This window comes from Lepidothrix coronata, unplaced genomic scaffold (genome assembly GCF_001604755.1).
Source record: "Lepidothrix coronata isolate B3197 unplaced genomic scaffold, Lepidothrix_coronata-1.0 Scaffold130, whole genome shotgun sequence".
In the NCBI taxonomy this organism is placed as follows: domain Eukaryota; kingdom Metazoa; phylum Chordata; class Aves; order Passeriformes; family Pipridae; genus Lepidothrix; species Lepidothrix coronata.
In genome coordinates, this window is record NW_016690310.1 from 575,334 (window position 1) to 600,176 (window position 24,843).

General features: G+C 39.2%; 1 protein-coding gene across 1 annotated transcript in view; it reads left to right on the forward strand.

Moving 5' to 3' along the window:
* The window catches only part of SHANK2 (SH3 and multiple ankyrin repeat domains 2), a 330,841-nt gene that overhangs the window by 45,464 nt on the left and 260,534 nt on the right, over positions 1-24,843 (forward strand). The window contains exons 9-10 of the mRNA XM_017826777.1: positions 153-269; positions 4,478-4,555. Of these exons, the coding sequence (XP_017682266.1) occupies positions 153-269; positions 4,478-4,555 (195 nt within the window). The remainder of the gene's footprint in view (positions 1-152; positions 270-4,477; positions 4,556-24,843) is intronic.

The window sequence follows — 24,843 nt, forward strand, 5'->3', positions numbered from 1 at the left end:
TCTTCTGTCCGTTACTTGTCACGTTTGAGTCATAAATATTAGTGGATAAAAAGTTTCAAACGTAGTATTTCCTTGATCCCTTAAATCACCATCCCCCAAATAAGCAGATCTAGGTTGTATAATAACCAAAATATTAATGAATCTCTGACCAGGCTTGCAGGTATGGACATGTCCAACACCTGGAGCACCTCCTCTTCTATGGCGCCGACATGTGTGCCCAGAACGCCTCAGGAAACACGGCCCTGCACATCTGTGCCCTCTATAACCAGGTGAGACCCTGTGCCACAGAGTCCCACTGTCGTCCTTCAGTGACAGAAAGGTTCCTTGGGGGAGTTGAGAGATTATGGAACCATAGAATCATGGAGTGCTTTGCATTGGAACGGACCTTGAAGATCATCTTGTTCCAACCCCCTGCCACAGGCAGGAACACCTTCCACCATACCATGTTGCTCCAATCCCTGTCCAACCTGGCCTTGAACACTTTCAGGGATGGGGCAGCCACAGCTTCTCTGGGCAACTCGTTCCGGTTCCTCACAGGGAAGAATTTTTTCCTAATATCTCCTCTAAACTTACTCTCAGTTTGAACCCATTCCCCCTTGTCCTGGCACTCAGGCTCTTGTAAATAGTCTCACTCCATCTTTCCTGTAAGTTCCCTTCAGGAAAGCAACTTAAGGGAAAGATGGGGCAAGACTACTGTGCTTGGGATCCCCTCTGCCTGGCTGAGTGGGGAGGGATGTCTTGCTTTGAGGGAAGGTAAGTCCAGTCCCACTGGAAACCAGTGTTGTGGGAGAACAGCACACAGCCAGAAAAAAAAGGCCTAATTGAGGTACAAATGCTAAAATTTCCATGTCCGTCCACAAAAACAGAGGCTTGGAGAGTTTCCTATTGAAAAAGTTTACTAGTTTGATGTTAGATTTTCCTGAGATGCAATTCCCTCACTTTTAATAAATGCATTTGGGATAAATATCCCATTGTTATTGATCTACCAGAGGCAAGTTACAGTTAAGAGCAACCCATTATTTTTAATTTGATTTACTTAATACGCAACGAAGTGTTTCAGGTTTTAAAACGTGGTCTTAGAAACTAGAAAGAATGTAATTAAAAACTGTTTTATTTGTGTTTTATTCACTGATTACAAATAAGGCTGCTCACTGTAGGTAGCAAGAAATACATATTAAATAGAAAACAATATGTTCTACCAGCTTTTTTTTTTTTTTTGGGCATCATATCTAAATACTTGTTTCCTATACAGAATTTATTGATGGTCTGCTGGAATCTAAATCAGAATTAAATAAGAAATAATTAGAAAATACTGTGGAAATGTCTCTGTGGTTTATATAGAAGATTCTTTGCTGTTAACAACTTGTGTAGTAGTTTACAAATAATGGAATGTTATAATTTTATAGCATTTTATATTCTCAGGGATGAGATGGAGAGGGAATGAGTTTTACAACAATGTTAAAATTCAGCACATATAATATTACATGGAATTAGGAAAGCACGAGATGTGACTGTAAATAGTGAAACATCTGTTAAAGCATCTGCTTCTTAATTAAATACCATCCTAGTTTTTTCCTAAAGTCTTGTCAAGACAGATTCCTCAATGAAGTCTAAAATACCCTCAACCTCTTAAAAAAAAAAGAATTTTGGGGATAATTTGGCATTTTTCAAGACTACTGACAAAACAAAAATTTTACATTTAGGCTTCACATCGAGATCTTAACATGTATAATTGAAGCATTTATACTGAAAATTATTTTAAAATATTAATTCTAACCTCATTTATTTCACTCTTCCTGAGTAAGAATTTCAAAGACCAGACTGTAACACACATATAAACTTAAAATCCTGATTTTTTTTTTGGTAACTGTTTTATTGCAGTGGCCATAGTTGTTTACAAGACCATACACTTCTAGCAAAGATTAAGCAGTATGAGATCTTCCTTAGAATAATTAATAATTAATTAATCTGATTCTAATAATGAATTACAGTAATCCCATGGCGTGCTAGTATTTTCCACATAGGGATGTGTTTTCCTGACCTCCTGGAAGAAATTGTTCTGTGGAAGATTTTGAGACTCCAATTGAAACTGCATCTAAAAATTTGGAAATATTTTCACAGTGATTAAGCTTGGCTTTGTGAATGGAATTTTAACATCTTATCTATGCAGTCATCCGTCTATTTTCCTTAGTCAAGTGTATGTGGGAATAAAAAATGTTTTCATAAGGCTCTGAGAAGCATAACCTGATTTTTTTCAGTGTTTTTTTTTTTTAATTGGAAGTTGTTATTTGTTCCTGTGGAAGGAACGGTGCTGGCCTTTTCTGGCTGGAGAGGATGGGAAGGACATCAATATCCTTGTTACCTCCAGATTCCTGTAGATGGAGTCGTTACCCATTTGATATTCCCTTCCTGTCTTCCCTGGGGAATTTTCTTGGGATACTTCCTGAAGTTGGTCAGTCTGTTTTCCTCAGTGTCAGCTAAGTCCTGATCCCAGTAAACCCTTGGTTTTGAAAGTTATTTCATGGCCTTGCAGTATCTCAATGCATCCTTATGTCTCTATGTTTTGCAAAAAAAAATTCTGAGATGAAATGTGCCCTCTTCACTCAAAGGGTTGGATTCTAAATGACAACTGTTGTAATATTAAATCAGGTAATTAGCTGTCAGACAACAAATTGAATCTAATCTATTGCCAAGCAAACAGTTCTCTGTGAAATTCTTTTTAAATCTTATGAAGTCTAAAAAGCTACTACATATTCAGTTTATGATATAATAAATGAACAATACTGAGCTCTCAATATCAGAAGTTATTAGGTTGTCAGAGCTAAAACACGTGCAAAAGGAGTTCTGGCATTTATAGGCAGCACCCTTACAACAGAGAGTTTTAAAATGTGGAATTTCCATTGAATTAGTACAGAAAAGTAATCAAAATAATTTCTGATGGTGCCTTTTTTGCTTATTCTCCCTGATTTATTCCCCTTGATACTCAGCAGATGGATACAACACAAAAAGGAGAGAGGATGAAGCTAAAAATGCTTCTGTTTGTTTCAAAAGAATAAAGAAAGAATAAATAAGCAAATGAAACTTAATAAAAATAAATTTTCTTGAATTTTTTTTTTTATCTTAAACAACTCTGTGGCTTCTGGCAAAACTTTTCTAATCAAAACCATTTAATTAATAAATCCCTTTACATGTTTTTGTTTTGTTGAAGACAGATCAGTTAAATTTATAGAGAGTTTTTAAATGTGTAATTATTTTGGTTTTGTAATGTTGAACTATTTATTCTGATAATCAAATGAATAATCACCCAATAAACACAATATATTTCTGAATATAATTATTTATATCCTCAAGTCCTTGATCAAAGTTGGGCATTGATCATCCTGTATTTAGAGATACAGAGAATACACCTAAGGTGCAGATTTCAGTGCAAGCAAAGGAGACTATTTCAGTTAATTATATATAATTCAAAAATTCAAAATTATATATAATTCAAAAATTATTGTTGACATACCATCTTGAAACAGGATCCATTCTGTTATTTCAGTCGGAAACTTCCTTTCCAGATAACTTAAGGCAGCCCTGCGATGAAGGAAACTTAATGGGATAAAGAATCCAGTGTGGTAAAGCAGAAAACACAATGACAAAAATTATTTTCAATCATAATTGCTGCACATTAACCTGTGACTGAGAATCTGGTAAATAAACTTCATTTCTGTCACTGAAACAGCTGAATTATGGGATTGTTTTCTCTGACTGCAAATTTGCTGCTCAGAGTGAAAGGTGGCACATAAAAATACCTGCTTAGGTAGAACCCCATAACACAACATGTCAAGAAATCCAGAAAGCACAACAAAATTAATAGAAATATTTATGGTGAGGAAATATAAAACCATTTTGAAATGGGAATTGGTTTGCAGGGGGTCCCAAGAGGAACATTAAAGATGGCAGGTAGGAAATAAGTGGTAAAAATGCTTTGTTTAATTTCTAGCAGCAGGGAAGGGTATAGCTCATCTTAGGAACTGCTTGCTGCACTGTTTTTCCTACAAAATAGGCAAAAACCATCTAGGAGTCAAATTTCATTTTGAAATAACATATTTTTCTGCAAAGTCTGATTTGTCAAATATAAAATTTTCTCAGTACAGTTTCTTAAAAATTTAATAAGATGTTTACGTCTTGCATTTCTCCACAAATTTTTTACACTTACATATTGTTTCTAGTCTGATACACTGCTAAGCACCTGAAGTCCTGTTATATTTAAAATACTATTTTAACAACTGAAGTTCTCAGATTATTTATTTTTATATCATTTATTTGTATTTTATTTAAATAGTGTTTTATGACTATATATATACTTCATATGACTATATACCACACAGAAACACATCTCACAGCCTCTTGGTAGTCATAGTTTTTTACTTAAAGACCCTTATTTGCCTAAAGACCCTTATTAACAAGTTTACTTTTCTGTCATTTTCAGGAGAGCTGTGCAAGAGTCCTGCTGTTCCGGGGAGCCAACAAGGAGATTAAGAATTACAACAGCCAGTCTCCATTTCAGGTAAGAAACCCCAAATATTCCTTTCCCCCTTGAAATATTTGGAAGACAATATCCTGCAGACTTGGTTTTGTGGAGAATTTACAGTGCTCAAGGCTGAAAACTGTTGCAGAGTGAGATAACTCTCCTTTTGAAAACTTTGGTTTTTTGTAGTGCAATAAGTGTGTCCTGGAATAGTTAGGAATGAGAGAAAAATACACTCTTAGCAGGTCCAGTGACACTGTTAATGAGTTTGAGGATTGTGAGAGCTGTTGGTGACAAAGCATGAAATCTTTGGTGTTCTGTGGTTGGATGTGCCTTGCTTTGTGTTTATGTCCAGTCCCCTGTAAGACAGATTCAAGATGCCATATAAGAGGAATCCAAGGACTGACCGGGCAGCTTGGCATCTATTGATTTAACCAGAAAAAAGCTCTTACTTCCTTGGATGTGAGGCCAAAGTTGGCCTTTAGCTGGGCTAAGTTTCACAGATGGGATTAATTTAACGCAGTTAAGGCTGAAGTTGTCATCTATTCTCTCCAAAATAAAATGAAGTCTTCTTTTAGATTAGTCAATTACTAGACCTTTTTTCTCCACTATTTTCTTATATTAAAGTACTTTCAGAAAGCTTAATTAAAAATCCAAATGGAAGAGAATTGTTTGTCCAAAGGGTTGTCAGGCATGGCTGACACCCCTAAGCCCTTCCTTCTGAAGCAGGATTAATTAGCCTGGATTTCAGGAAACACTCATAATGCAGATTGACATGTAAGAAATAGGGATGGAAGCTGGAATGTTTTAAAAAAGAAAAAACAACCCAGAAAAAATTTTTTTCTGGTTACAAAAACCAGTGATTCCGGATGGATGAAATAGTTGGAATAACTATATTCATGTGGGTCTCTGAGTTGACTCCTACAAGTTTATGTGTAGATAACATCTCTGAGTTACAGCCTTTTAAAAAAACCCAAATATTTCTGTATCAGTTTAATTATCTCCCTATTTTGAAGGTTTTCCAGACCTAAGTTTTACATCTCAAGAACTTAAGAGTTCCTCTTGCAAATCCGAGCCAGATCATGTTTTACTTTTGGGACCATCTTCCCCAAATTGGGGAAACAGTGCATTAATAATTTAATTTTAGGCACTATTTTTTGGACTGCTAATAGTTTGCCATCTAAATATATGTCAAGCACAAATTCAGTAAGTACTGGATAATGCTTTTCACTGCACCTCAGAATTATGGAATGATCAAAAAATGGAATAAGAGAAAACCCTAATTATTGGAGAGATGGATTGCAGAGTTATCTCTTGGATTATATTATTTTATTTTATTACCTTATATCCTTTTTCTTTTAGGATTTTTTGGGAGAGGGTAAATGGCACATAAAAGAGTTTCCATTTGTCTTCTTTGTGCTGACTACTGCAAAATTCCTGTATTTCCTCTTAGAACAGAAAAATACAGAAGAAAAAGGCAGAAAAGAAAATATTTGTTAAAGCTGTTGCTGATGGTTGTAGGGCATCAAGAAGTGAGGGATGGCTACCAAGAACTAAATATAATGAAGTGAGCATGGGAGACAGAAGAAATAATAAGTGAACTATGTCCTGTCCATATGGAATAAAATAGTTTGTTATTATTTAATATTTGTTACACTTCTGTTTCTTGTGCTTTTGGCTGGTTGCTCTCCCCCTAATCAGACAGAAGCACTGACATTTAGGTTGGCTTTGTTTTACCCTTTCTGGATCCACGTATTTGTAAAAAGGAAATTACTTCCCATCTTTTCACTCTGTGGAGTCTTCCTTCAGGTGTAGTGGATATCATTTCAGTTCTAGTTTTCCTGAGTGGAGCGAGTAGAGGAAACCCTGACTCCAGCACTGTGATAAAGCAGCATCAGAATTAATTCTTTGCCATCTGTCTGTTGCTGACCCAGTCAATCAAACAGCACGAGTGGAGCTGTTATAAAATTATGCAGAATCCCCTTGAGTTAATAGGATTTTGCATACTAAAAATGTTTGCTCATGTAATCAGTAGCTCATGTAATCAGAGCGGGTCCAGAGAAGAGCAACAAAGCTGGTGAAGGGACTGGAGCATAAGTCCTATGGGGAAAGGCTGAGGGAGCTGGGGTTGTTTAGCCTGGAGAAGAGGAGGCTCAGAGGTGACCTCATCACCGTCTATAACTACCTGAAGGGAAGTTCTAGCCAGGTGGGGGTCGGTCTCTTCTCTCAGACACTCAGCAATAGGACAAGGGGGCACGGGCTTAAACTCCACCAGGGGAAATTTAAGTTGGATATCAGGAGAAAATTCTTTACAGAGAGAGTCATCAGGCATTGGAATGGGCTGCCCAGAGAGGTGGTTGATTCACCATCCCTGGAGATTTTTAAACGCAGATTGGACGTGGCACTGAGTGCCATGATCTAGTAAATGGACTGGATTTGGACCAAGGGTTGGACTCGATGATCTCGGAGGTCTTTTCCAACCCAATCGATTCCATGATTCTATGATTCTAAGAAACACCAAGGCATCTCATATGTACGTAATGAGAGCAGTTGTAGCTGCAGCATCTATTCCTTTGAGTAACCCCCATTATGTTCTTTTCTCAGCAATCTGAAAGGATGATTCTTTCTGAGTTGCTGCTTAGAAAAATGATGATATGAAAACTGTACTGATCTGTAAGACGAAAGGATCCAGACATGGAGAAGTTTATGTGTTGCTTGCAAGGCCTGCCAAGGCTTTGTTTGTTTTGATGAAAATGAGCAGCAGAGTTTGTATCAGGCATTAGTGTCCGATGAATGAGATGTGATTTTGCCACCAAAAAAATAGATGTGCACACGTGTTCATTTCTTATTAAAACAAGCATGGGTATACTGGATCATATGGAAGGAAGACTAATGTGGGCTGAACTCTGTGCCACTTAGTTCCGGGATCCCACATTGTGCACTCATCTCTGCCTGGGATCTTGCTGAAATTTTGCCTTTTCAAGGCAGAGTTCATGTTGGAATGGCATTGCCAGGTGTAGAGGACATAAAAAAGCTTGTCTGTATTTCCCACTTAAGCACCTAAGTTTTGTTAGCTGCCTCTGCAGGAATGTGTTTCATCCTGACTGAATATTGGAGTCCATTAAGTCAGTAATCAGTTAATGTTACCCACAGCTGAAATTTTGCAGAATGGTTCAGCAGAAATTTTTCTGTATGTTTGTTTTATTGTATGGTCTTCCCTCTGCTAATAAAATTTATATGGATGTGGGGTGAACATCCTCCCTCCATCCTCCCTGTTCATGTTCCAAGTAAATCAGAGCAACTCCTGCACCACTATCCTCAGTGCAAGTGTGAGAATTTTTTGTGTACTGTGTGTTTTGGTGATTACCTAAATAGAGGTAAGATGAAACCTGTGCAATATGGTTATACTATACTGCCATTTCTGTTTATTAATCACTTATCCATCCCATCTTGGCTGGGTAATCTAAGTACCTTACATGTTATTTTATTAGTAAAACCTTCCCAAATATCCTTTCAGAAAAGCCACAATATCCTATCACTGTCCATAGCTACTTAGTTTTCCACACATTTCATGTGCTCCTAACGTAAAAAAATTTGTTTTCTATCTGGCAAACATTAATCCAGTAACTCAGCAATCTCAGTTTTGCAGTGTTTACGAGCTGTTGTAATTCTGGTTTTTGAGTTAAAATGAACCTACACCTCATTTACCATGTTTTTCCTTTTTCTTTTAGTGAGCAGCAGCTCTATATGATAATTCATATGTTTTTATATGGGCTACAGAGCACTATTTTAGCGAATAGCACTAATAATTAATGTTTTTAAAGCAAATGTGTTAAAATATGCAGAACTATACTGAGGTGGCATTTAGTGACATCTTTTAGTGGCAGGATTGCACCTGAGAGTAATTTGTACCTCAGATGTACCTTATTATTGCCCTTTGCTGTCCCAAACCAGCATGGAAAATCAATGTGTTTACATTACATAGATGGCAGGAGGAGCAGCAGTCTTCTGCAGGTAGAATTGTTCCTTTCAGTGTGTTGGCTGTACATCTATTTTCAATTGCTCATATTTTTGCTGAATTTGAATCATTTGAGATTAAATGTTCCGTGCCTGGTGTCTCAGGCAACATTGTTCAGAAAAAACTAAAATGATTCAGCTATTTCAGAGTCTGGGTGAGGGAAAACATGTGTTGTTTTTGCTCCTGCTGAAAAGCTCTGCTGACCCACCTCTCCTTGTCCCATCTGCCCTGTTGTGTTGTGTTGTTGTGTTTGCTTTTGTTTTCTTTAATTGCCCTGCACTCTGTCGGTGATCTCCTTGTTAAATCCTGGCACTGGGAAGGATTTAACCAGATTCCAGATTCCAGATTTGGAAGCTGAACTGGCCTGGGGGGAGAATAGACAAACACAACTGGGAATGGATAAGTCAGTGTGGAGCATGGAGATGGGTGAGACAACACAAGACTGGCTGGGAGGCCAAGCCCAAAAAAGGAGAGTGAATGGAGCAAGATGAAGGTTGATAAATGGTTTTAGGGAAATTTTTAGTCATCAAGGGCAGAAGGGAATAAGATTAAGATATTGGGGACTGTGGATATTGGGACTGTGTGAAAAAAGGGAGTCTTAGCTGGGTAATGATGGTGGGGATGAAGCCTTGAACTTGGAAACTGGGAAGGATGGGGCTATCTCAAATTGGGTGTGTGTGTAGTGCTCCCAGCCCTGCTGGTGCTCTGTGAAAAAACAGCCTTGTTTAATATCCAGCATATCACTGGAATGGCTTCCCATACCCCAGTTTTGATTTAGATTTTTGCAATTTTACATTTCCATCTTTTTGATGAAATTTACAGGCAAAGGACAAGAAATTGTTCTCAGGTGGTTTTTGTCTTACTTATTTTTGAAGGGTAAGAAAGCTAATTTTAAAACTAAAAACCTCTACTCCGTGCCTCAAAAAAGCATCTTTACAAATATAAAGCAATGCTTTCTCTCATGATGTTAAACTATGTAACTGTTGTGTTAATGGAACATATGAATTACACCAGGACTTTGTTTTTGCCAGGTGTTTATTTTCCTCCTAATTCCTCTCCTGAAGCACCTGTGTGAAGGATGCATCACTGAATATTGGGTATTATTGACAACAACTATGATCTCATGATGCATTCTGCCTTTAGTCAGACTTCAAGCTTTCTCCAGCTTTTGTTCTGATTTGAGTCAACTAATGGAATTTATTCATGCTTACTTTGGTTGGTTTCTTTTTAAAATCTATACAAGTGAATATCCCAGTACAAACCATGGATTTTTCCTTTAAAAATAAAAATGTATGTGAGCATGTAGACATACTTAACACAATAATAATAAAAAGAGGGCTCTTATGGTGATATATCCAGACATAAACAATGATTAATTATGATATGGTTTCTCATCCCTTACCTTGAAGTGTTATTTATACAGAGAAACGCATGTTCTCCTTTGAGAAAACAGGTTTTTTTGAATTTTATACCTTGCCTCGGGAGCTTGGGTACGCATCAGTCTTTGTGGTGCTGATGTGGTGTCTGTTTGGGTTTTAGGGGAAATTAGCATTAGGGTATTGGGGGAAGAGCTGGCAAATGAAATATTCCTGAGAATATCAGGGATGTTCCAATATACAAGATGTTCCAACAGGAAAGTGCATTGATAGTAAATTAGAAGTGACCTCAAGTGTCAGCAGATCTTTTGCTGTTATCAATATAGAAGTATTGACAGACTCTTAGGCAGATGCTTCTCTTTACTGGCACATGAAGTACAATCACCAAGGGTCAATATTTATATATATATTTATATATATATATATATATATACATGGTGACTAGAAGGTAGCCTAGCACAATGTCATACTCTTTCTGAAAACATGAGACAGCAAAGATGCTTTCTACTAATACTGATTGTACTAATATTGATTGTACTTTTGAAAAGTCAGACCTCAGCCTAAGAGGCTTTTATGATACTCTTACTTGATAAGGGAAGAGGATACAGGAGCAGAAAGATACATATGGATCCAGAAGGGAGTTAAATCCATTCAGTTTGACCCAGTGATGGTTTGCATAGCACTGGCTCATCACTCCTAACCTTTGCCTTAACCCTTTTTCAGAAAAGCAGCCAAATGGGAGTAATTTGGTAAAGCATAAAGGAATTAAATCACATGATTATCTTTTATTGAGCAAAGCAAAATATTGCCCCACTTGGAGATCCTAAAAATACTTATTGCAGATTGTCCTTTTTTTCACCACCTTATAGAGGAGTCTTCATGAGACGATCTCTTGTGTTGTGTTCCAGGACCCTTTTATTCCCCCTTTTGCCTTTTCTCTCCCCACTCACTCAAGGACGTCCAGCTCTCATGCCTCAGGTGCTCCCACATGCAGTACAATTTCCCTGGACGAAACAGTGTCTGAGCCAATTTGCTGGGTTTCCACCAAGCTTCTGAAAGTTCAGAAGCAACTGACATCAAGTCGTTAAAGGGAACAAATTGAGTTTACTAATTTGTAAGGGTCACTCCCAGTTCCTGCCTCAAAGTAAGAAAGGCTAGTGTGTGATTGAGACATGATCAGTTGTCATGGGTGAAATTGCAAGAGATTTGTATGATCTTAATTTAAACCATGTCATTTTAGATAGTAACACCATTCATACAAGAGGCAATGGAGATTTGTGTAATCTTAATTTAAAGAATGTCATTCTGAGATATCAATACCATTCATGTGTGTGGTGGGATCATCTTTTTGCATGACTGCACAGACTGTTGAGCATTAATTTCTGGAAATATCCAAGTGAGTTTTTGTTGCTTATAAAAATGGAGGATCTGTGCCTCTAGGACAGACTCAGCATCTTATTTCACTGCCACTTGGAGAGAGCATTCATGGCATGCAGTTGGCATATGCTGCCATCCCATATCCATCTTCATCAGAGTGTGTTATTAGCATTGACTATTACTAGACTGTTTCCAAAGGTTTTATTATAGTTAACCCACAGAGTTTGGAATGAATCCATTATTAGGTTAAATAATCACGGTATCTTATTAACCTGATGCATTTTATCCTAAGAGCTTTCCAAAAGGATTTTCAGCCATTTGGTGTAGCAGTTGAAGGAACACTGTGTTATTAAGTGTTTGCAAAATTAAACCCCATAAAGTTTTTGCTGTGAACTAGTGGGCAGTATCTACTGCCGGCTTTGAGTAGGAAGACATTTTGCTGAGAGTGTTTGGGGAAGAAGCTGCTAAAGTGGCACATTTTGACTTTTCCATGAGGGAAGGCTGCTTTGAGAGATGGGAGCTTTTCCCCTTCAGCAGCACAGACCCATAAACACTTGAGCTGAACTTTCTGCATAGCCCTACATTTACTGTAATGTCAAGGAAACCACAATCCAGCAAATAGTACATGTCCTCAGCCTTTTTCTAGGAGAGTTCAGTAGAAGAAGATTGCATTTCATGGCTTTTTGATTTAGCATATTATTGGAGGGGCTGAAGAAAATTAAGTCAATTCTGTTGCTGGCTGTGTCTTATCTGATTCATCTGATGCTGCAACCTGGCTTTATCTGCTTTTAGTAAATACTCCTTTGAAATTGCTGCTTGCCCGTGTAGCAGTAATAAGGATTATGTAATAACTGGCTTTGGATGGCTCTTTCCAGCCTGAGCTAGATTTTCCCAAGGAATGAGCCTGTAATTGGAAATCTGTGTGTGTATCACACTTAGCTTTTTCTTTTTAATTTTAATTATTAAAACACAAGTGTAGAAAAACACATTTAGCTTGAGAATAACTTGCTAGGTTGCATTTTAGCAGAGAAGCAGAAAGAAGGAAGGTTTTTTTTCCTCTACTTTTAAAATAGATAGAAACACAAAATTTCCCAGTACATGGAGGAGGCCTAATACAGTCTGTACAAAGGAGGATAACTTAAAAATCTGAGTTATTTCTCATCTAAAGAAACAGAAGGAAATAAAAGAACATCATGAAGCAGCAAGGTTGGGCCTGGAATGTTATTTGCCTGCATGTTCCTTTTTTTGCTTTCTGACATGTTTTTTGGTAACTTTACTTGACCTGCCATATTCAGTTCAACACTTCCTGTCAAGCTGGTTCTTATATAATGAGGAATCCTTTTGTCCTAGGAGTTAAGTTGGCATTTCAAGGCCTAGAGAGTGAGATGATTTAGGAGTGATTTGCTCCCATATTGTGAAGAAAGGAGTTAACATTTTTATCTTGGTGTCCATGCAGGTTTGCTTTAATCTGAAGGTATCCCGTCATGGGTTATTCATGAATAAGAGTAGTTAAATTTTAAGAATGCAGTTGTGTACATTCATGAAAGTGTCAGTCCAGCATAGAGCCCTGCAGGAGGCTAAAAGGAAGTCATTCAGTGTCATTGCCTTCTCTTAATTTCAACTCAAATTCACTGAGCTCGCCAGCTCTGGCACCATTTCATGGCTACTGAGTGTTTTCCAGAAGACCCATGGGGACTGTAAAATCTCTTGCAAGCAAACCCAGCATTTTAGCAATGAAAATGTGCCACCCCTGTTCTGCTTGTGGTGTACTTTTTTGATAATGCTTAGCTGTATTTGGCTGCACATTGTTGTGTGTTTGGTTGTTTTCAAAATATTAATTGCTGAAAACTATTTAGGGTAAAATCCCAGTTCCTTTGAAGTGGATAAAAAGCCTGTTGAATTTCACTGGGGTGGAAGTGCGTTCCTCACATTTAAGATGGTTTCAAAGCCATACTGTCAACTCTTTCTACCCCTGTACATGCCATTCGCTTGAGAGTTGGACTTGATGATCTTGTGGATCCCTTTCAACTCAGAATATTCTGTGATTCTGCAATAGGTGATTCTGTAATTCTATATAATGTATTCTACTGAATATGTTTATTTTTAATTAAAATTTCCTGATTTTAGCACTGTTCTTTTAAGTTGTACAAAATTGCACACTGCATTGTAATGAATAACTTGCATTATGCAAAGTCTTTACTACTAATAGTTAATTTGCTGTAGCTGAAAAAAAGATGCTCTGTTTTCTGAGTGCAAGGTTTGTAAGAGTTTTGGGAGGCAGAAGCAATGCTTGAGAGGCTGTGGTTGTAAATTTTCTTTCATTCCCTGACCAGAGTGTGGGATGTTCTTGCATTCCCTGCAGTGGCTGCTGCTGCAGAAGACCCTGTGTCATTGCCCAGCTGAGACACTGACCTTGTCCCACCCATCGGACTGAGGCTCCAAGGGTGTGAAAAACACTTAGATCTTAGCGCTGCTTGTAGCAATTCTTGCAGTTTAAAAACCTAGTCTGTGATTACTATTAAAAATAGTCTGAGTAGCAGCATGAGGTAGTCCTCAGGAGGGAAGATATTGAGATTTCTTGGAGAGCTTATGTAAAGGACTGGGAAGTGTGAATCCTCTGACCTTAATACTAAGGTGAAGTGCTCATGGTGAGCCTTTGTTTAAAAAGTGCTCAAATGATCAAGGGGATGATGAGCCTCAAAGAAACATTGGCCCTTTCCCCATAATTTATATTTTCAGATGCTAAAACTAGTTGTTGAGCAAATGCAAGGTGTCTATTTTAAGCCCCTGCATGTCAATATCTGACTACAGATGGCTCTGTGAATCATAGTTGGAAGAAGGGAAATGTTAGACACTAAGATATTGTTGCTAAGAGATTTTAGTACACAGTATGCTAACATGTGCTGGCAAATTTGGGAACAGTAGCAGCAGCATGCTCTGGGAGAAAAAAAATTCAGTGGGGAAGAAACTATCTTCAAAGGACTATTTAAAGGATAGTAACATTATTGTGCTTTGTTGTATCGAGAACTGATGAAGATGAAATTGTCTTTCAAGCAGATAATGTACAGAAAACATCCAAAAGGTAAAGCTAATCCTGCTATCCAATGAAATAGAGAGTGGAGATTGGAAAGAAAAAAGAAAAAAAATTACTTTGGGGTTTAAATTAATCAAGTTGCAAGATTAAAGGTGACAGTTGCTGGTATTTTGCCATCTACTGGACATCAGATATATTAATATACACAGTTCCTTTCAAAATGCATAATATTGAGCTTGTGTTACATTATATAATTAAAAGTGTTAGAGTTCTTTTCAGGAAAGAAGATGTAGGAAAATGCTGAGTATGATTTTTTACTTATACTTTCATAACATTACTATACAGTAATTTAGGAAAATTGTCAGCATTTTGTTGTCCTGGTGGAGAATGTGGGTTACTTCTGCAATTAATATAATTTTTTTTCTGGATATTATTTAAAAAAAAAAATTAAAATTGATTGCTTTTTTTTATTCTATCTTATATTATTTCAGTGAGTTTTACTGAAACTTTAAAATGTTACAGCTGAAATAAAGCTTCAAATGGGTAAAATTTAATTTATTAATTAATTTCATTTTATAAAACAAAACCTTTCAGTTCTGTTATATTTTCAGCAAAAACATTATTATCTTATTAGATACAAAATATTTCCCAACTATAAACTTCTCAAAATAGTGATTTGTTTCTGACATATTTCTAATTAGATGTATCACTTCTCAACTTCAAAACTGATTGTTTTTTAATGAAGTTTGGGAGTGTAAATGTAAATGTATCCATAATGTCAGCATATGTATCTTCTTGAGGTCATGTTTCATGTCATCCATATTGTAAGTATTCAGGAGCACTGTGAGATAAAGAGAGGGAATTAGTAATATTAATAGTGTATTAATCAAGCGTTTTGGTTTTCTTTTTTAATGAGGTGAACCAAGAAACTTCTGCGAATTTTGTTTTACAATGTGGTAGCCTCCAAGTCAAAAATCCACTGTAATCAACGACAAAACTGTGGGATGATATTTTGCCCTTTGATTTTGTAAAGTAAAACAGAGAATTCACGATTATTCAGCATTTCTATTTTAGATTACAAGGCGGCTGTGGTAATTGTATAGGATTTCTCAGCTGGTTCAGGAAGAGACCCATTTTGAATTCTTAACCTCTTCTCGAATGGAAAATACCTGAAATTTACGTAGTGATTTGAGCTCAGAACAATGTTTGCCAAAATGTCACATTTTGCTAAGGCATTACAAAGGAAATTTCCTAAGGAAACTGAGTTCCAGATATGTTCTAGTATTTTTTGAATAAATAAACATACTTTTATGTAGGAGCTCTCTGAAATTGCGTAAGGAACCATCAGTGTTTGATCAATACATTTTTTCTCCCACATCTATGGAAAAGAAATTCGGAACACAGATTGCTTCTTGCTTTTCCATCTGTACCACTGAAGAGAGCTATAAAATCTGCATGTTGCTTCTATATGAGAGCAACTAATGCACATACATTTAAGATTTTTTTTTTTTTTTGGTGAGTCTGCAGAGCACGTTTGGTGGTTTTGTGTCACTGTTTATCAGGGATGGAACCTCCCAGTGCTTTGTGCTGTACGGTCAGGCTTTTTGGGAACAAGCTAATTTTGACTTTCTCATGTCCTTGTGGATGACTGGTACAATGTGACAAAATTCAAAGTGCTTACAGACTCCAAATAGTCTTTACATCTTCCTTTTTTTAGGAACAGCTTTGCTTTCAAGACGACGCAGTAGAAAAGAAATAAGTTGGACTGTGTTGCCTTTTCATTGCCGCACAGGGAACACCATTGGATTTTCATATCAAATTACCCAGCTCCAAAGGTTGTGGTTATAATGGAATGGTTTAGGGATTATTGGATTGATATTGGATTATCACTTCTTCATATTGATATTGCAGCTATTGCAGGAATTGTTGATAGGATTTTTTTCTGAAAACTTATGCTTATTAAAAATTATAACACTTTGTATATTTTTAATATTAAAAATCTACATCCTAATTATGATACATGGAGGAACCTTTCTGGATGTCTTTTAATTAAGGAATTGATCCCAACCATTCCTTCTAAATTCCCTTGTGTTAATTCCTCACATGTCTCTGCTCATAGTGAATCCTATTGCATAATGGCTGTGGCTGCTGGAGTGATGTTTCTTCACTGTTATAATGACATAGTCCTCGGTAGAACAAGAAGTGATTTATGATTTTAGAAGTCTGTGATTTAAGTGGAAAGTGATTTCTGGAGAGTCTTATGGTTACAGTCTTGTTCGTGGGGCTGTATCTCTTATTTCTTGCAGTTCCCACTGAAGATGGGAACGCACAGTGTGGATTTACCTCAGAGTATCCTGTCTGTCACAGAATCACAGAATCAACCAGGTTGGAAAAGACCTCCGAGATCATCAAGTCCAACTCTTGACCCAACCCTGCCATGGTTTCCAGACCATGGCACTGATGCCACATCCAGTCTCATCTAAAAAACCTCCAGGGATGGTGAATCCACCCCCTCCCTGGGCAGCCCATTCCAATGTTTGATTACTCTCTTTAAAAAAATTTTTCCTAATAGCCAACCTAAACCTCCCCTGGCACAGCTTAAGACTGAGCCCTCTTGTCCTACTGCTGGTTCCTGGGAGAAGAGACCAACCCCCACCTGGCTGCACCCTCCTGTCAGGGAGTTGTAGAGAGTGAGGAGGTCTCCCCTGAGCCTCCTCCTCTCCAAGCTAAACAACCCCAGTTCCCTCAGCCTTTCCTCACAGGACTTGTGCTCAAGTCCCTTCACCATCCTCATTGCTCTTCTCTGGACCTACTCCAACACCTCCATGTCCTTCCTGAACTGAGGGACCCAGAACTGGACACCAGCACTCCAGGGGTGGCCTCACCAGCGCTGAGTACAGGGGAAGAATCACCTCCCTGGTCCTGCTGCCACACTGTGCCTGATCCAGGCCAGGATACCATTGGCCTTCTTGGTCACCTGGGCACACTGCTGGCTCATGTTCAGCTTCCTGTCCAACTCCATTTCCACTCACTGAAATCACATTTTGTCCTAGGATGGAATTATCTCCTTTAATGTACAACATCATACCTGAACTCGTTGCCATTTCAAGCTCTTGAAAAAACCATCATTTAATAACCACTCCTGCATAGCAGAGACAAGGGAAGGGTGAACACATCAGTCCTGAAGGAAAGAATAATAAAATGCAATTTCCTCAGAAAGGGAAATTGTTCGGAAGAGGGAGAGAAAGCACTTGGAGGGTGCTGATTTATGTGCTTACTGTGAAATGCAGCTGCAGCTGTGCAGCCCAAACAGCTCCCTCCACTCCCCACTTGGGCAACACATTTCAGAGCTTTAGGTCTCTCCTGGTTTAAGATTTCAGCATGTGCGGCAGCCTGGATCGAGTGAAACATAAATGAACTAAGGGATACTCTCCACAGTCCCATGTATAAAGTTTGTCAAAGTTCATTACCTGGATTTAGGAGGTGGCAACTTCAAATCCTGTCTTTTTTGCTGTTGTTTCTCCTTGGGTGGAGCAGTTTGTTCCAAAGAGTGATAATGTAATTTAGTCTTGGGTTTTACCTTTCAGGGACTAACCCATAAAGCTCTAAAAATTGTAGTTGTTAACAGGCTACAAAGATCATGCTCTAATTTAATATAATCTGTGACACGTTTCAAGGGGAGGAAAAAATCAATTGTGAAAGGTTAGTGCCAGGTAAAGTGTATATATAATTTCTGGTTTCCTGAAAGGAATAAAACCCTGCATTAATCTTAATCAAAAAAAATGTAAATACTTGAATGTAAGTAAATTGATATCTTGAGAACTGCATTTAGAAGGCTCAGTCGGTGAGTCAGTGCTACTTATCTCTGATCCAGAGTCTGAAAACATCAAGAAACTGTCACGCTGAGACCTGTAATGGGACATCTGGCCGGTTTCACTGTTTACACACAAAGTAGTTTTATTTGACATTATTTAAACTAAACGTCTTCGGGGAATAAGATTCAGGAGAACAGAACTAACCAGATGCCTCAGGTGTTTAATTTCTGAATTGACTTCTGAAAGCCAACTTAAACAGTGACTATCCAGAGGGAATGTGAATATCAGAAAGCCAGGTTTGAGAATAATGTTATGCCAGGAGAAAGAGACCCCTTCTTCAGGTGCCTCACCAGTTTTGGGGGTGTCATTCCCTGTCCAGTGCTCTATGCTGGACTAGCAATCCTGGGATGCTCCCATGTCCTTCCTGCTCCCCTCAGTCTCAGCCTTGCAGATGCTTCATTCATTCAAGTTTCTACTCGGCTGAGCTGTCCCTTAGTTACCATCCGTAGCAACTCACCAAGTGTCAATTAAACTCCTTCCCTTCTTCCCTTAAATTGGCAGCAGAGCATCTGGTGCTGCCTGGCATGACAGAGAGTGAAGCACTGCAACCAGTTGCATCGTTTGAAGGAAACATCTGTCTGTGAGACATTGAGTGAGACGCTGGGGCACTGTGACAAGCTTGGCTTGTGCCAAGGCAGAGCACATATCTGTGTGAACACAAAGTTTGCAGTCATGCTCTGTTTTACACACCCTGACAGTGACATCCAGCTCCTGTCTCCGCTCCTGTGCCTTGCCCAGTGAGTTGTTAACCCCGTTGCTTTGTGCTTCACAGCCCTCAATGTGTCTCAGCAGTGACCTGGTTCAGTGATTCCATCATTTTTTGTCACAGTGACACTATGAAGACAGTCGTGTATGTTATCAAAGGTAATTTGATAATAATTACGTGCCCATGTTAACAGCCTTAGTGAGGTCAATTAAACTTGGGAGGAAGCTGATAAATGATTCACTTTGGTTACTGTCATTCACACAAAATTGCCTCTAATGATGATAAAAAACCCCCACCACCCCAAGATAATTTCTGCTCTCTGTATTGTACAGGAGGATATGGCAGAGATCCCAATCAAATGTCTGCAGCAGAGAAAGATCCTAGTTTGGGTTTAAAAGCACTTGCTTGAACTACTTAGTCAGGCTGTTCTGCTGGGCTTTGATTGACACTGTGCTGGGAAGCTGCAGGTGAAGTCTTTCTGATTCTGGAGCTGATGCAAAGTACAGACACCCCTTAAAAACAGGGCAAAAAAAGCAGCAGGTTTCAGTGGAAATTGCATGTGAGTGATTTTTTGATTTTTTTATAAGATGCATAAACAGGTTATATCAGGTTTGCAGAATAACGTGACAAAGGACATGCAGGTTTTTGATGTAAGATAAGTGTCAAAAGGACGAAATGAAAGGACATTTGCTGCAGGAATGAAAGAACCTGAATTATGGCAAGACTGCTGTATATGCAATTTTAAAAAAGCTGCAGTTTTTGAAGCTTCAGCATAACAGAGTCCGTGGATAGCCTCTAGCTGTAAAGTGCTACCTCCAGCCTTTCATGGTGATATTTCATGTCCATAAACACCCATGTGATGCATTTTGATGATTGGAATCCAGTTCCTACTGGAATTGGAAACAAACTTTAACTGTAGTTTTGCTGCCTGTGCTACTTTTTCACTGCCAAGAGGAGATGTCTTGTGATCAAAAGAAACCTCAAACAAAACCTTCTTTCCTGCCATAACCTCTCAGTTTTAAATCTAGCACTTGTCTGCAGAACATCCTGAAAAGCAAAATATGGCTATTGAAAACCATGTAAATTCTGAAACATGGAGAGAATCAAACTCCAGTATTTTCTGCCAAGATTCTACATGACTACTTTTTTCTAAAGTACAAAGAAATTTAGTGCAAATATAGAACTTCAGTTAGTCTCTGATTTAATTTTCATCTTGATCAAGGGGAGAATTTACGCCACCTTAATTTGGTTCAAGCCCTCGATCTTGTGAAGGCCTTTCACTTGTCCCAATGCATTCATGCCCATATTTTTATTTGAACACACTATAGCTTTGGATAAGTTTAAGATACATTTGGATGGAAAAGGGGCTGTGGTTGCTGTGCTTTGTAGTTTGCAACTGTACAAATTGAATGAATGTAATTTTGTGTCTTTCCGATTTTTCTCTGACTTCACTTTCTCCCACACACTTTACCCATCAAATTCAGGCAAAGTACATTGATGTCATGCCAAGGAATATTTCTACTTTTTAGCTTTTTCTTGCTTTCTTTAGATCTTAACATATTTTTCCTTCATTTTGCTGCTCGGATTTTACATACTGTTTTTAGCCAATTGAAGTGAATCAAAATGAGGAAAAATGGTTCCTTGATGAATCCAGTGCTTGATTCAGAGGCAAGCACAGGAACAATTCCCTGTCAAGCTGTCTCTTAACTATCTGGAAATATCTTTTTTTTTTTTCCCCCACAAGTAATAAAATGTGTTTATCACTTGAAGAGCATGTTTATACTTGAGGTTTAAAATCTGCTCTATATCAAAAACTTTCATTTGGGTAGCATAGCTGCTGTCTCACAAGCTGCCTGTCACTGCTGAATTCCCTGTTGGAATTTTATGTGCTAATTAGGGGTAATGTCGAGGAGAGGTATTATAGTTTGCTTATAATGTAGAGAAAACCTCAGGTTTTCTGCTTTTATGAACTTGAACCAAGCCAGGCTGCAGAATGTGGAGATAAAGGCAGAGCATTTGTACAGCTCTGCTTTTGCTTTCCTCGTGCTGTTTGTCAGGGAGAATCATGAGTTACACTTCAGGGCTATGCAGAGGAGACTGGGGACCAGAATATGGTATGTTAACCATGCTGAGAAGCAGTTTCTTCCTGGAGTAGTTCCTGGAATGAAGGTTGGCTTAGTGGTGGTTAAAACAGTAATTTTCAGAGGTGAGGTAGCAGTGCACCAACTTGCCTGTCTCTGACCTCCCTGATCACAGAATCATACAATCACAGAATGGTTTGGGTTGGAAGGGACTTTAAAGACCATCCAGTTCCAATCCCCTGCCGTGGGCAGGGACACCTTCCACTAGCCCAAGTTGATCCAAGCCCCATCCAACCTGGCTTTGGAAACTTCCAAGGATGGGGTGCAGCCACAATTTGTCAGGGCAATAATCTGATCTCTGCAGATATCTTGATATGCATGAGTCTGGTGACATATCTGAGAAGAAACGTTGTCTAAAAGCTGTAGCAGGATTAAGCTGAACCAGTTATTGATTTATTCTAATGCGCTTTCCTCCCAGGAATCCATCAACATTTGAGGTAACACAACTGAGAAGTGCACAAAGTGAAGTATTTAATTACTGTTAATATTGCATTGAAAAAATAATTACATTATTTTTACTAGTAAGTATCATGATATTATATGTGTGTTAATTATTTAAAGGACAAAAATCATTATACTGCACAAGCCATGGTCATAGCTGCTCAGGATTATTGTAGAACAGAAATGTAAGTGTATTGAGTATAATTTCTAGGTGACAGACAAATGTGGAATGGAATTTTTGCCATGAAATAGATACACTTGAAATGAAAACAAAATTACTATATTTACCCGTTGCATTAGATAGAAATTTTTGATGGAACAAGAAACAATTTGCCAAGCAAAAAGATGTAACCTGAAAAACATTAAAAAGAAATTGGAAGAAGACCTGGATTCAGGGTATGAACATGATAAATGGTGTGTTCAGTTGTTAGTTTTAAACTTCATGTGGTAATCTAAAAAAGTTATTCTGAAACTGTATTATACTTGTATACAAGTCTTTCTTGTACTTTAACTAGCCAGTAGACTTTATAACCCAAACTTAATCAGTCTGTCCCTCTTTACACCAATTGTTACTTGCTTAGTCCAAAATTAAAATCAGAGATTACATTGCTGTGTTCGAAACTGTTTGTTTAAATCTGGGTCCTTCTGCAAGGATTTCCAGGAATGCAGAAAAAAAGGATTCATGGTAATCCCATGCAGTTTGATTTAGAAGTAGTTCAGTGAATTCTTTTTTTCTAAGGCAGTGCACCCATGCAAACAATCATCATAATCCTGTGTTTCAATGGGACTTCTTCCAGTTGTGGTAGGATACATGGAAAGTTCACTCTGAGCCCTGCAGAGAGTATGAGGCTCACTAAAGGCAGAAGGAGACATACTGTAAATAATCTGGTGCTGAATGAGAAATTGTCTTAGTTTAATAAGATTACAACTTAGAAATTAAGAAACTTCAGGTGGAAGTGTGGAAAAGGAAAAGAACAGCTTTTTATTAACAAAATCTGCATGAACAACAAATGGTGCAATCAAAAACTTTCAGAAGAAACAAAGTGACAGTTCCCCAGGGAGGGGGAGAAACCTGCAGCAACCTGGGGCTGTGGGGGTGAGGGTGGCAGGGAGAAGGGAAGGGGAAGGCAGGACTGTCTCGGCAGTTCAACAGCTGCTCACAGCCACGAGTGCCTGCAGCAGCCAGCAGCCGATGGCTTCACAGCCAGCAATGGAAGAGTCCTTTTTCCCACAGGCAGTTCTGAAGGCAGAATACCTCGCTCTGAGATGGGTCAGTCTCTCTCAGTCGTTCTCTGCGAGGTGTCCCGTGTCGAAAAAAACACTTCCTCTCAGGAAAAGAAAAGGAGGCGGCCGAAACTGGGCCCCTCTTCCCCCCCCCCCGGTCGGCCAACCAAACCAAAAACCTCTGAACAAAAGACTCTCCAGCCCTGCCGGTGACAACTGCGCTCCCAGGGAACCTCCTCCTTCCCCCACTCCCGTGTTGCCCAGCGCATGCAGCTCTGCTCCATCACCTACCCCCTCTCTGACTCTCCCCCATCCCAGAATAAACAGGTTGGGGGGGGGTGGGAAGCAGGAAAAAAATGGGACACTAGGGAAATAATTCCAACATCTCTTTTCAAACCTATGACATCATCCACCCCTGAATTTTTTCCATCCTAACATGCTATATCAGATTCAAACTTTCCAACCATATACATACATACATTACCCCAAATGTATACATATTACAGATACTTACATACAAATACAGGCACAGTGTTGTGGGAAATTCACCCAAAAATGAGGTCCCCTTGAGGTATACACCATGTTTCTCCATCTTCCTGCATCACGCACCACATGCTACCTGATCCTTGAGTAAAAACAATGCCAAAAATGGGTTTGCCTTTGCTCGAGGCAGGATTAATCCAAACTGTTTTACCTACATACCTCTCAAGTGAATTACTGGGACTTTGTCTCCATCTGCGGTGTGAAGGGACTCTGATTGGGCAGGGCCAGTTCAATTGACGGAGGCTCTGCTGTTGACTAACCATGTAGCCTTTGCTAGGTGCTGATCCCAGTGCTTGAAAGTCCCTCCACTCAACACCTTCAGGGTGGCTTTCAACAGTTCATTACACTGTTCAACCTTCCCCACGGCTGCTGCATGGTATGGGATGTGATACACCCACTCAATGCCATGCTCCTTCGCCCAGCTGGTAACTAAGCTGGATCAGATAATGGGACTCAGTTCGCTCTGGGATATCATGTCGCCACAGGACTTGCTTTTCAAGACCCAGGATGGTATTTCTGGCAGTGGTGTGGGTCACTGGATGTGTCTCCAGCCATCCAGTGGTGGCTTCCACCACGGTGAGCACATAGCGCTTACCTTGGGGGGTTTGTGGCGGTGTGATAGAATCAATCTGCCAGGCCTCCCCGTATCTATACTTACTCCAATGTCCACCATACCACTGGGGCTTCAGTCTCTTAGCCTGTTTAATGGCAGTGCATGTCTCACAATCATGGATAATCCGGGAAATAGTGTCCATGGTTAAGTCCACCCCTCGGTCTCATGCCCATCTATAAGTGGCCTCTCTGGCCTGATGGCGTGAGGCATCATGGGCCCACTGTGCTAGGAACAACTCTCCTTTGTGCTGCCAGTCCAGACCCACCTGTGACACCTTGACTTGTGCAGCTTGGTCTGCATTGTTGCGATGCTCCTAATTGGCTTGATTTTTGGGCACGTGGGCATCTATGAGGTGGACTCTTACAATCAGCTTCTCTATCTGGGTAGCAATGTCTTGCCACGTAATCAGCAGCCCAGATGGGTTTGCCCCTGCGTTTCCAATTGGCCTTCTTCCGTCTATCCAACCACCCCCACAGAGCATTGGCCACCATCCACGAGCCAGGGTAGAGGTAAAGCTTTGGCCACTTGTCTTGTTCAGCAGTGTCCAATGCCAACTGGACAGCTTTGAGCTCTGTGAATCGGCTCGATTCTCCTTCCCCTTCAGTAGCTTCTGCAACTTGTCATATGGGGCTCCATACAGCTGCTTTCCATTTACGTTTCATCCCTACAATGTGACAGGAACCATCACTAAAGAGGGCATAGCCCGTGTTTCTTCTTCTGGTAGTTGATTTTATGCTGGGGCTTCCTCAGCCCGTACCACCTGCTCTCCTTCTTCTTCATCCGCTAGACCAAAATTCTCACCTTCTGGCCAGTTCGTGATGACTTCTAGGATCCCAGGGTGATTCGGATTTCCAATAAGGGCACGCTGCGTGATCAGAGCAATCCACTTACTCCATGTAGCATCAGTGGCCTGATGTGTAGAGGCCGCTTTTCCCTTGAACATCCAACTCAGCACCAGTAATTGAGGTGCCAGGAGGAG